The 12,860-nt window shown below is 45.8% G+C and overlaps 1 protein-coding gene across 3 annotated transcripts in view; it reads right to left on the bottom strand.

Annotated features, from left to right (window-relative positions):
* The window catches only part of SLC12A7 (solute carrier family 12 member 7), a 952,187-nt gene that overhangs the window by 90,980 nt on the left and 848,347 nt on the right, over positions 1–12,860 (bottom strand). For all 3 annotated transcript variants that reach the window (XM_063922663.1, XM_063922664.1, XM_063922665.1), the window contains exon 19: positions 1,090–1,259. In XM_063922663.1, coding sequence (XP_063778733.1) covers positions 1,090–1,259 — 170 coding nt within the window. The remainder of the gene's footprint in view (positions 1–1,089; positions 1,260–12,860) is intronic.

Raw genomic sequence — 12,860 nt, 5'->3', positions numbered from 1 at the left:
TCCACATTTACTGATATACTGTACAGTACATACAGGATTACACAATGTACCATATGACCAGTACAGATATAAATATTTGTTTACAAGTAGTGATACACATGGTTACAAAGTCACTGAATTTAAACAGCAATAGTAAAAAATGCTAAATCAGACTTGTTTTACAATTATTGCTATTGCGGTTTTAAATCCAGTGGTCAAAGCGGACGATAATCTTTAGATTTAATAAACCCAATTCATATCAAGCTGGTGGCCTTCCAATAATCTTATAGCTATCTGGTCATATTTTATATAAAACCAGTTCTTTCAATTAGTAAAAAGCAATACTTGGAAATATTATACTGTCCTAAATAATAAAAGTCTAACCCTGCTCAACTCTATGGGGAGAATTCAAGTGTTTTGCGCACTGGCAGGCACTAGATGGCACCAAACAGAGCAATTCAAGTGTTGCTCTGTGCGGGCGCACACAGCTGCTGGTGCTGACATTATTGATATGGTGTTCCGTTATTTTGACGGGCTGGTAACTAGTGTCTTATAACTCCCTGTATTACGGTATTATGTTTGACAGTTATGCTGTCGTCCATCAAAATGTCGACAGCATAATGTTATACGCAGAATGCTGAACTGACAGTAATGTTATACAAAGCATTTTACTGTGTCAACATTATAACTGTAAATATGATGCTTTAACATCAAGTTTACAATGATAAAGAGAAATTTACTATCTTGTTTACAATGGAATCTAGATTATAGATAGACAGTGTCTAGGTAGACAGTCAATAGGTCAACATGCATTATGCCAACAGATACAAAATGTCGACAGATGAAAAGTCAACAATGTTTAAACTTGACACCTACAAAAAGGTTGACATGACAATGTTCGACACTTTTTTTTCCACATGTTTTCCCAACATCTGCTAAAATGTACTATACACATGGACTACGAGTGGGAATAGTATCATGTGGTAAGTGCAGCGGTAGCACAGCAAGCCACCTTGCCCAAAGTGAGGCGAGCGTATACATTTCTACATACATTACCATGAAAGTTTACCTCAAAAAACAAGTGTCCCACAATCAGATGAAATATCATACCTTATGTTGTCGCAATAAGAAAGGCAACAACATTAGCATCCCACCATCATGAACAATCCACCAGACATCAATATTTCCTTCACTAAAGCGCTCCTGATTGGTAGGAAATGAATCAATGTTTTTTGCTACAAGTAAAGCTTGTTGAGCTGTTGTCACATCTCGCACAGTGTCTGATGAAACACAAGATAGAACTTATTAGTAAGGAAGACGGACATTTTTTTTCCTACAGAATTAATAATTTAACTAATATGATAATCAATTTAGATAAATGCAGCTTTATTTATTATATGGCTTTATTAACCTCACGTTACAAAAAAAACATCCAAAATAAAAACATACAAAACCTTGCAATTCTTCAAGAAAACAAAAAAAAAACAAAACAAAAAAAAAACAAAGAAAAAAGATAACACACATACATGGAATTTCCACTTTGGAATTTGCAATTTCATTGTCTTCTATTGTTATATGGCCATAGCCATTTCTTTGTATATGTGTGTTAAAAAGCATCACACAGTCAGGCAGAGGCGATCGCTAGCAAACAACAGCTGTAGGCTATGAGACATGCGCCAGCGCACTGCGGCGCAGTTCTGACCTGATTGCTGCACTGCGATAAACTGCAGCGAGCGATCAGGTCAGAATGACCCCCCTAGTTACACCAATAAAAGCAGCACTGTACAGAGAATATTAGCTGTGCATATCTCTAATAGGTGCAGGGTGCACATGGTCCACAGAGTCCAGTAAAGCCCACATTAATATTCAATAATCTTACCTTGTGTGGTGGCTGCCTCATACTCAGGAGAAATCTCTGGAGAGATGAAGCCAGCACTGTTTTCCCGGCGATACTGTTGCAATGGATTTGTAAAAATACCTTAAAACTCAGTCAATATTAAACTGGTAGTGTCCTTCAAGCCCAATGGTAGGACAGAAGGAATACTAACCTATCAAGCAGAAAAACAGAACTCTACCACCATTAAAGAAAAAATATATATATATTACTGTTTTTTTGTTTGTTGTTTCATCTCAATGAGCCATTTTAGAGGCAAGATGTCAGTAGCATTTGCAATCCTTTTTTTAGGCCTGTTCAAAATAAATGGCTATATTATATATATTATATATATATATATATACACATATATTATATACACACACACACACACACACACACACACACACACACACACACACACACACACATAAAAATAAATGTGTTCATTTGTATGTATGTGTAGGATAAACAAGAGAACTACTGAATCAATTTTGTTGGGGTTTTCACTGAAATGTTCCTTGAGATCCTCCAAGAAACACAGTCTATGAATCATCTCGCTTTCATGTTAATTGGCTAATAAGCAAACAAAATGAAAAAAAAATGGTGTGAGGACATCTTGTGGCCAAAAAAGGAGATTTATGGTAAGAACCATTGTTAAATCTCTTTCTGCGATGTACACTGGGTTCCACAGGGGTAACATTGAACATTGGGGTGTAGAGTAGGATCTTGATCCGAGGCACCAACATGCTAAAAGCTTTGACTGTTCCCAAGATGCTCAGCGCCGCCTCCTCTATAACCCCGCCTCCGTGCACAGGAGTTTTGTTAACCAGTCCAATGCAGTAGCAGGTAAAAGAGATGACAACTGTTAGTAGCCACGTACACCACATTCAAACGACAGGAGAAGGTATCAGCGGCTAATGCCATACAAACCCGAAGAAGCTAAGTGCGTCAGGGTGGGTACCCTGTGGAACCCAGTGTACCTCGCAGAAAGAGATTTAACAACAGTAAGTTCTTACCATAAATCTCTTTTCTGCAGCGGGGAACACTTGGTTCCACAGGGGATGTCCTAAAGCAGTTCCTCATGGGAGGGGACGCACTGTAGTGGACACAAGAACCCGGCGTCCAAAGGAAACATCCTGGGAGGCGGAAGTATCGAAGGCACAGAACCTTATGAATGTGTTCACCAAGGACCACGTAGCTGCCTTGCACAATTGTTCAAGGGTCGCACCATGGCAGGCCGCCCAAGAAGGTCCAATCGACCGAGTAAAATGGGCTTTGATGGTAGCAGGAGCTGAAATACCAACCTGTACATAAGCAATCACCATTCTAATCCATCTGCCCAGGGTCTGCTTATTCGCAGGCCAGCCACGTTTGTGAAAACCAAAAAGTACTAAGAGAATCAGACTTCCTAGCGGAGGCTGTCCTATTCACATAGATACGGAGAGCCCGTACCACATCAAAAGATCATTCTTTGGAGGACAAGTCAGGAGAGATAAAGGCTGGAACCACAATCTCTTGGTTGAGGTGTAAAGAAGACACCACCTTAGGTAGATAACCAGGGCGTGTCCGAAGAACCGCCCGGTCACGGTGAAAAATCAGAAAAGGTGACCGACAGGATAAGGCACCCAAATCTGAAACCCGTCTAGCAGAGGCAATAGAGCCAGCAGAAACAAAACCTTAAGAGTAAGCCACTTAAGGTCCGCAGACGCAAGAGGTTCAAACGGAGACTCCTGCAAGGCCTCCAGAACCATTGACAAATCCCAAGGAGCCACAGGCGGGACATAGGGAGGTTGAATCCGTAACACACCCTGAGTGAATGTATGAACATCAGGCAGAGTCGCAATTTTTCTATGAAACCATACCGACAAGGCAGATATATGAACCTTGATGGAGGCCAGATGAAGGCCAGGCACCGTTGCAGGAAGGCCAAAAGTTTGGCCGTACTAAACTTGTAAGCGTCATGATTGTTAGATGCGCACCAAGCAATGTAAGAATTCCAGACCCTATGATAAATCCGAGCTGAAGCTGGCTTTCGGGCTTTCAACATGGTATGAATGACCGCCTCATAAAATCCTTTGGCCCTCAGAACTGAAGCTTCAAGAGCCACGCCGTCAAAGCCAGCCAGGCCAAATCCTGGTATACACAAGGGCCCTGAACGAGGGAGTCTGGGCGTTGCGGAAGTAGAAGAGGACGTTCTTTCAAGAGACCCTGTAGGTTTGAGAACCAGTGCCGTCTGGGCCACGCTGGAGTAATCAGAAATATGATTCTTTCTTCTTGCTTGTACTTCCTTATTACCCTGGGCAGAAATGACACCGGAGGGAACACGTATGGCAGCCAAAAGTTTCATGGAATTGCCAGTGCATCCACGAACGCTGCTTGAGGATCCCTTATTCTTGCTCCGAAGACCAGAACCTTGTGATTGTGTTGAGACGCCATCAGGTCTACATCTGGTAGGCCCCACTTGTCCACTAGGAGTTGAAATACTTCTGGATGGAGGCTCTACTCTCCAGCGTGTACGTCCTGACGACTGAGGAAGTCCGCTTCCCAGTTGAGGACCCCCGGAATGAACACTGCCGATATGGCCGGCAGATGGCGTTCCACCCACTGAAGAATCCTTGACACTTCCATCATTGCCATGCGGCTTCGAATGCCGTCTTGATGATTTATGGACGCCACCATGGTGGCGTTGTCCGACTGTACGTGAGCAGTCCTGTTCTGTATGAGATGCTGGGCCAGGTTTTAGAGCATTGAACACCGCCCGCAACTCGAGAATGTTTATTGGGAGGAGAGACTCCTCCCTGGTCTACCGACCCTGAAGAGTGTTGCTCCATCACCGCTCCCCAACTCCGCAGACTGGCATTCGGCATCAGAAGGACCCAGTTGGAGATCCAGTAGGGACGACCCCTGCTCAATCGATGGTCCTGTAGCCACCAGCTCAATGACAGATAAACCTCAAGAGACAAGGAGATCATGTGAGACCTGATCCGGTGAGGTAGGCCGTCCCACTTGGCAAGAATCAGCTTCTGCAGAGGGTGGGAATGAAATTGAGCGTACTCAACCATGTTGAAAGCCGACACCATGAGGCCTAGCACTTGCATCACCGAGTGTATCGACACTCGCGGGCGAGAGAGGAAGCATCGAATTCTGTCCTGAAGGTTCAAGACAAGAACAACCGCTGGTTGTGTGTGTCCAACAATGCCCCAGGTGCACCATGCTCTGAGCAGGGACCAGGAAAGATTTCTTCCAGTTGATGAGCCACCCGTGGGCTTGCAGAAACTGGACCATCAGATCCAGATGACAAAGGAGAATTTCTGGGGAATTCGCCAGGATCAGCAAGTCGTCCAAATACGGTAGGATCCTGACACCCCGACGGCGGAGTAGGGCTGTCATTACCTGCCATGACCTTTGTGAATACTCGCAGCGCCATGGTCAATCCAAAAGGTAAGGCCGAAACGGATAATGGAGGTTGCCAATAGCAAACCGCAGGTTTTACTGATGCGACATGGCAGTAGGAATATGGAGGTAAGCATCCTGTATGTCCAGGGAGACCATATAGTCCCCGGACTCCAAAGCCAGAACAATAGAGCGAAGAGTTTCCATACGAGACCCTCAAAAATTTGTTCAAGGACTTGAGGTTGAGAACGGGCCGGGATGAACCACTTGGTTTCGGGATTAGGAACGGCGGTGAATAGTACCCCTTGCCTCTCTGAGCCAGAAGCACCGGCACTACCACTCCTGTGTCCGGGAGGGACTGTACCACCAAATGAAGAGTTTTTGCCTTCACCTGATCCGAAGGGATGTTTGTCAGGCAAAATTGATGAAGGGAACGATTCTTGAAGGATATGGCGTATCCGTGAGTGACAACTTTCCTTACACAGGCGTTGGAAGTGGTCTTCAACCATACCAGGGTAAACCTTAGAAGTCGGCCTCCCACCCTGGGATCCCCCAGGTGGAGGCCCGCCCCGTCATGAGTAAGCTTTTCTGATTTGGAAGCAGGCTGACAGGCAACCCAGGCACATTTAGGTTTGGGCTTAGTGGTTTTGGAAGTGCGAGCCTGTTTCGGGTACGCCTGGCCCTTTGCTTTACCTGTAGGTCGAAAGGATCGAAAGGAAGTACTCAACCTTCGGGAGCGAAGGAGCAGCACTAGGTAGACATAGCTGAAGCTAAGTCAACAACAATCTTGTTGAGATCCTCATCAAAAAGGATGTTCCCCTTAAAATGGAGCACCTTCAGGATTTTCTTAGAGTCCAGTTCCACAGCCCAGGACTGCAACCAGAGAATCCGGCAAGCCAGAATGGATGTAGTAGAGGCCGCCTCCTTAACGTAACGAGAAGCTGTGACAATATACAAAAGACATTGTCTAGCATTATCAGAAAAATTGGACAGCAGCTCTGCTTTCACCTCCTGAGCCCACACTTCAATAGCTTTTGCAGCCCAAGTAGCCGCAATAGCGGGCCGATGCACAGCTCCCGCAAGGGTATAAATAGCCTTTAAAGCAACCCTCCACATGCTTATCCGTTGCTTCCTTCAGAGAGGTGACGGTAGTTACAGGCAGAGCAGAGGACACCACCAGCCGAGCTACTTGTGAATCCACCAGCGGTGGCGTTTCCCAATTTTTACTTAACTCTGCAGCGAGGGGATAGCGAGCCAGCATCTTCTTGTGAGGTGTGAATTTCTTTCCTGGCTTTTCCCAGGATTCCTGACGTATGTCAACTAAGTGGTCAGAATGAGGTAAAACTAATTTAGTAACCTTCTGACGTTTGAATCAAGTTTCTTAGAGGTAAAAACAGGTTCTGGGTCATCATCAATTTGAAGAATCAGCCTGATAGCCTCTAATAGGTCAGGAACATCCACCTGTGAAACAGAGTCCCCATCAGAAGCATCTGGATCAGTGTCTGAAGGGTCAGTATACACGCCATCCTCAACAGACGAAGTGTCTGAAACATGGGTGGATTGTGAGGAAGTAATGGCCCGCTTAGAGGATCCCTTGGTCTTAGGCGGGCGAGGGTTAGGTTTCTGTTTGTTCAATGAGTGATTCAATTGCTGTAACTGAGTGGACAGGAGATCTGCCCATGGCTACAGACCTACTGGGGGGTAGGGAACCCCCAGAACCTGAACCCTCCGCTGCTATGTTTTCCTCTAATGTGTCTCTGACATCACCACCGCGTATTGCGGGATCAGCCACAGAACCGTCGCCCCTAGAAGCTGACATAATATGAAAGCATGAACCTCGGGCTACACAGTACAATATCAGCAGTATAATACCCGACCAAGAACCCCCTGCACAGTGTGATAGCACAAACAGAGGATTCAAGAGGTATACAGTGACTGAAAATCACAGAGAAAAATACACAATAAGTATACCCTGTGAAATACCTATATCAAATAATAACCCTGACGCACTTAGCCCCCATCAGGGTACAGAATATAGGGATAGCAATCTGAGTGAGATACATAAAGTAGAAATCACACAGCAGCTACATGCGCACACACATAGTCACATGTACAATGCAGAAATTATGACAAACAATAAAACTGCACTGGACTAGCAATACTAAGCAAAGCTATAGAGACTTATAGATATATCAATGCACAGTAAAGACTGGATGTATATCACAGGGTACTTGTACTACATAACCTTGAAGTAATACACTGTTTCTTAACTAACACTGTCAAAAGACATGTAGAATACTTAAGTGTCCTGTAAAATGCACAGCGCTGATAATGCAGGCAGCTTTACAGAGGAGACTTTGCCCATGCAGTCCTAGAATCAGCTCAGCATGTGTAATGGCGCCCAAACGCTGACAGGGAGTGAGGGAGAGAAAGAGATGCAGCTCCAGGGCGGGAACATTTACTCTAAGTGGCGCCCTGTGGCTGGGGGAGGGGCTACAGGTCAGAGCCTTATTCCCTTGCTGGACTTAACCACCGGGTACTGTGGGCCATATAAAACCGACCTGTGCCCTTGCCCTGGTGGTCTAGTGAAGTCCCTGTACCAACACAGTGTCCACGCCAGCGCGCGCGGCCCGCCTCCTAATGGCCACGGCGGATCACGATTTACAGCGGGTCCCGCCTGGGGGACCCTTTTACATCCTCCCTAGATGTGGCCACGCGATCCCGGAGAGCTGCGGTGAGTGTGTGTGCCTGATATGAAGAACCGAAGCCCTCCGCTGTAAGTACCCGGCAACCAGGGCGCAGGAGTATACAGTGCCGCCAGGGGAGGTGATGGAGCTGCAGCAGGAGATGTCAGAATGACATCTAGCAATAAGAGTGCCTCTCCTGCAGCCCTTGAAGTCTTCTTTCTTCTTTTAAAAAGCTCTTTTCAGAGCTTTGTTAGTGTCCTGCACTGCAGGCACCAATTTACAAACTGAGCTCCTGTGCATGGAGGCGGGGTTATAGAGGCGGTGGTGCTGAACATCTTGGGTACAGTCAAAGCTTTTAGCCTGCTGGTGCCTCAGATCAAGATCCTACTCTACAACCCGATGTTATCACTGTGGAACCCAGTGTGCCCCACTATAGAAAGTAGAATGCAGCTGGCATATGAAAAAAATAGGATTTTAATACCTACCGGTAAATAGTTTTCTCTTAGTCCGTAGAGGATGCTGGGGTTCCAAAAGGACCATGGGGTATAGACTGGATCCGCAGGAGACATGGGCACACTATAAAACTTTGAATGGGTGTTAACTGGCTCCTCCCTCTATGCCCCCCCCTCCAGACTTCAGTTAGAAAACTGTGCCCAGAGAGACGGACATTTAGAGGAAAGAATTTATTGTTTAAACACGGTGAGTGTCATACCAGCTCACACCTCAAACATGCCGCAGAACGTGGCATTCAATAGAACACCAGCTGACGGCATGGAAAAACCATACAGCAAAATGCTGACTGAAAACGTAACACAATTGTGTGTAACATGACCGATAATCAAATATCGCATGTCATGGCACGAATAACTGCAGCAACAGACTTGACTGCAAGAAACACCACATGAGTGTAACGACAACCAATAGCTGCAGATACAGTACGCACTGGGACGGGCGCCTAGCATCCTCTACGGACTAAGAGAAAAGGATTTACCGGTAGGTATTAAAATCCTATTTTCTCCTACGTCCTAGAGGATGCTGGGGTTCCAAAAGGACCATGGGGTTTATACCAAAGCTCCAGACCGGGCGGGAGAGTGCGGACAACTCTGCAGCACCGATTGAGCAACCTGAGGTCCTCAAGGGACCCCAGGGTATCAAACTTGTAGAACTTAGGAAAAATGTTTGAACCCGACCAAGTAGCCGCTCGGCAAAGTTGAACCGCCGAGACTCCACGGGCATCCGCCCAAGAAGAGCCCACCTTCCTGGTAGAATGGGCCTTCACCGACTTCGGTAACGGCAATCCAGCCGTAAAATGAGCCTGCCGAATCGTATCGCAGATCCAGCGTGCAATAGTCTGCGCAGAAGCAGGAGCCCCAATTTTGTTGGGAGCATACAGGATAAACAGAGCCTCTGTTTCCCCAATCTGAGCCGTCCTGGCGACTCAAAAATTCAAGCTCTGATTACCACAAGAGACTTCAAATCAGCCAAGGCTTAAGCAGTCCCAGGCACCACAATAGGTTGGTTCCTGTGAAAACGCAGAAAGTACTTTAGGCAGAAACTGTTGCCAATTTCTCAATTCCTCTCTATCCACAAGGAAAATCAAAGAGGGCTCTTGTGAGGCAAAGCCGCCAATTCCGACACCCGCCTTGCGGGCGCCAATGCCAACAGCATGACCACTTTTCAAGAGAGAAATTTTTTACAAAGCGTAAAGGTTCCAACCAGTGTGACATAAGAAACTGCAACACCATATTAAGGTCCCATGGTGCTACCGGGGCACAAGTGGAGGGTGGAAGTGCAGCACTCCTTTCACGAAAGTCCGAACTTTTGGAAAGGTGGCCCACTCTTTTTTATTTTTTTTAAATTGATAAGGCCGAAACCTGCACTTTAATGGAGCCTAGCCTTAGGCCTGCATCCACACCTGCATGCAAAAAATGGAGAAAACGACCCAGCCGAAATTCTTCCGTAGGAGCCTTCTTGGATTCACACCAAGACACATACTTCCTCCAAATACAGTGGTAAATCTTCGCCGTTACTACTTTACTAGCCTGAAGCAATGTGGAAATGACTTTACCGGCAATACCCTTTCGGGCCAGGATATGGCGTTCAACCGCCAAGCCGTCAAACGCAGCCCCGGTAAATCTTGGTACACGCCCTGTCCTTGCTGTAACAGGACCACTCTTAGAGGAAGAGGCCAGGGATCTTTTATGAGTAAGTCTTGAAGATCTGGATACCAAGCCCTCCTTGGCTAGACCGGAACAATGAGAATCGCCTGAATCTTTGGTTTCCTTATGGTTATCACCTTCGGAAAGAGTGAAAGTGGAGAGAACACATAGGTCGACTGAAACACCCAAGGTGTCACGAGGGGGTCCACTGCTATAGCTTGAGTGTCCCTTGACCTGGACCAACATCCTCGAAGTATCCTATTGAGGCGAAAACTCCCTCACATCTAATCGAGGAATTCCCCAAAGACTTGTCATTTCTGCGACATGAAGATTTCTGTGGATGAAGATTGTGCTGAGGAAGTGTATTTTTCCGTTGTCTGCACCCGGAACGACGACCTCTAATAGAGCGTTGACCTGCCTTTCCGCTCATCGGAAACTTTTGTGGCTTCCACCATTTCCGCTCTGCTCCTCATTCCACCCTAGTGGCTTACTTATGCCACTGCTGTTTAGTCGACCGACAGAATTAAGACGGGCAGAACACGAAGAAGATGTTCCGTTGTAAATAGTTCATAATCCAAGAATGCTTATTGCAGGCAAGCTTTTCGGCTTGACCTTTCCCCTTGGGAATTCTTCCCTTGGAAAAACTGCTCCCCAGCCTTGGAGACTTGTATCCATGGACACCAGGATCTAATCCTGGATCCCGAACCATCGTCCCTGTAGGAGGTGAGAACTGTGAAGCCACTACAGGAGAGATATCCTGGTCCTGTAAAATAGGAATATTTACCGATGCTTGTGCAGGTAAGACCCGGACCATATGTTCAACTGGTCCCGCAAAACCACACTGGCATTTGACCTGCTCACCGAATGGCCTTGTAGGCCGTAACCATCTTCCACATCAACGAAAGGTATCGACGGGTTTACACTGTTGCAAACCTGATCCGACTCTGGATCATCAGATCTCTTTCCACAGGAAAAAACAACTCTTAACCGATCAGTATCCAAACTTATTCCCAACTCCGACCTCAGCATCGTTGGGACCAACAGCGATTCTTTGTGACGAAGAACTGTCAGAGAGAAACAACAAATTTTACCATTTGTTTCTTAACCTCGCCGTAGTCAGGAGAGCGTCCCAGTACAGAAAAATAATGGCTCTTACTATAGAAGGAAACCATCATACCACCATCACTCTGGTGAACTGGCAATGACAATCCTGAATAGCAAAAATAGGTAAGTTTAACGCGGATGACACCGCACTTAAAACCTCTTTCTTCTTTTACAGGTCGGAAATCCCTGCCCCTGAGAGATTCCAACTTGTAGTTCTAACTTTTTAAGAAGAAATCTTCTTGGGACTGTTCAGACCGAGCTGTCCGGTCTCAGAAGCACAAAAAAGCAAGCCTATTCCCCCCCCTTTTTTTTTTATTGACAGGGACAGCAGGACAATGTCCTGATCCTGAAACAAACCTTGTATGGCGTCGCCTACTACCTCCCCATCCATAGGAGAATCGGTAAGGTCTATTTTAAAAATCAGCGAGGGGAATCATCTGGAAACTCGAGTATGTCCCCCTCTGGACTGTATTCTTAACCCACTGTGTCAAGTCCATTCCAGGACTGACTGAGGAATTAGACGAGTTCCCACCGGTGAGATATCTTGCTCTGCGAACTTGAAAAGGCTGCAGACCTCTTACCTTTTCACCTTCCTCTACCTGCAAAGAAGGGGAAAACAAAACGGTATCCAACCGGACAAAATGACTGCATCCCACAAAAAACGCGTCAGCAACCGTTGTGAGGGAACATAGCTCAGGACGGTAGACATACCAGTGGTACCTGCCGAGATCCACTTAACCAAGCCATCCCAAAACCAGATTATCCCTTCATAGGGAAGATGCTCCAGTATTTCTCGGAGTCAGTGCATACCTCTTGTAGTCGCACGGCAGCATGCTGCAATGTTCTAGATAAGACCCAAGGAATTAATTATATCGGATAACAAGGTAACCGACCATCTTTGAATACAAGTACACCCCCATGCGCATGTAATGCCAATATCATCAAAGCATATAATTAAAATGATAACTTAGCTTCCTGTATACGATCCTTGTTGACAGGGCCCCGTGTAGACCAGGGGTAGACATTCACTTTACTTTATCCACGGCGGGAAAAGAATAGACACTCGGACTCCTCGTGAGGATTCGAGACCATCTTGTCACGGCTGACCTAGAGCTTCATCAACAGAGCGACCAGCACATGAGAAAGAATAACTTTACTTCAGCATTCATAATAAATTGTAATATAACTGTACACATTTAAATACACATATATACACATATACCTATATATACACATCTCATATATATATATATATATATATATATATATAATCTGTCAGGACATCAGGGTCCCTAGTGACATTAATGTGTTCTGAATGTGTATGAACATGTACTGAACGCCAATGTTGCGGATCTAATCAGGAAACATTATGGACGACACAGAACATAGTATTCCTGTCGACGACAGGGAGTAGTGACTGGGAAAAATAAATTTTTTTGTGACCCCGAGGAATCTGAGGGAAACACATACCTAATTTCACTAGGACGAGCCCACAAAATACTACCACTTCAGTGCTCGAGCTACAGCCCACTGCAACGTACCATACATATATACACCTACAGGTATAGGTTTCTTATATATTTTTACACCCAGTCATCATAGTAGGTGCCGACAGGGTCACCCACATACTACTGTGTTTCCCATACAGTGTGTACTTATGAC

The sequence above is a fragment of the Pseudophryne corroboree genome, chromosome 5, assembly GCF_028390025.1.
Source record: "Pseudophryne corroboree isolate aPseCor3 chromosome 5, aPseCor3.hap2, whole genome shotgun sequence".
NCBI classification, from domain to species: Eukaryota; Metazoa; Chordata; class Amphibia; order Anura; family Myobatrachidae; genus Pseudophryne; species Pseudophryne corroboree.
Note: the sequence above shows the minus strand (reverse complement) of the source record. Positions and strands in the feature narration are given on the sequence as shown.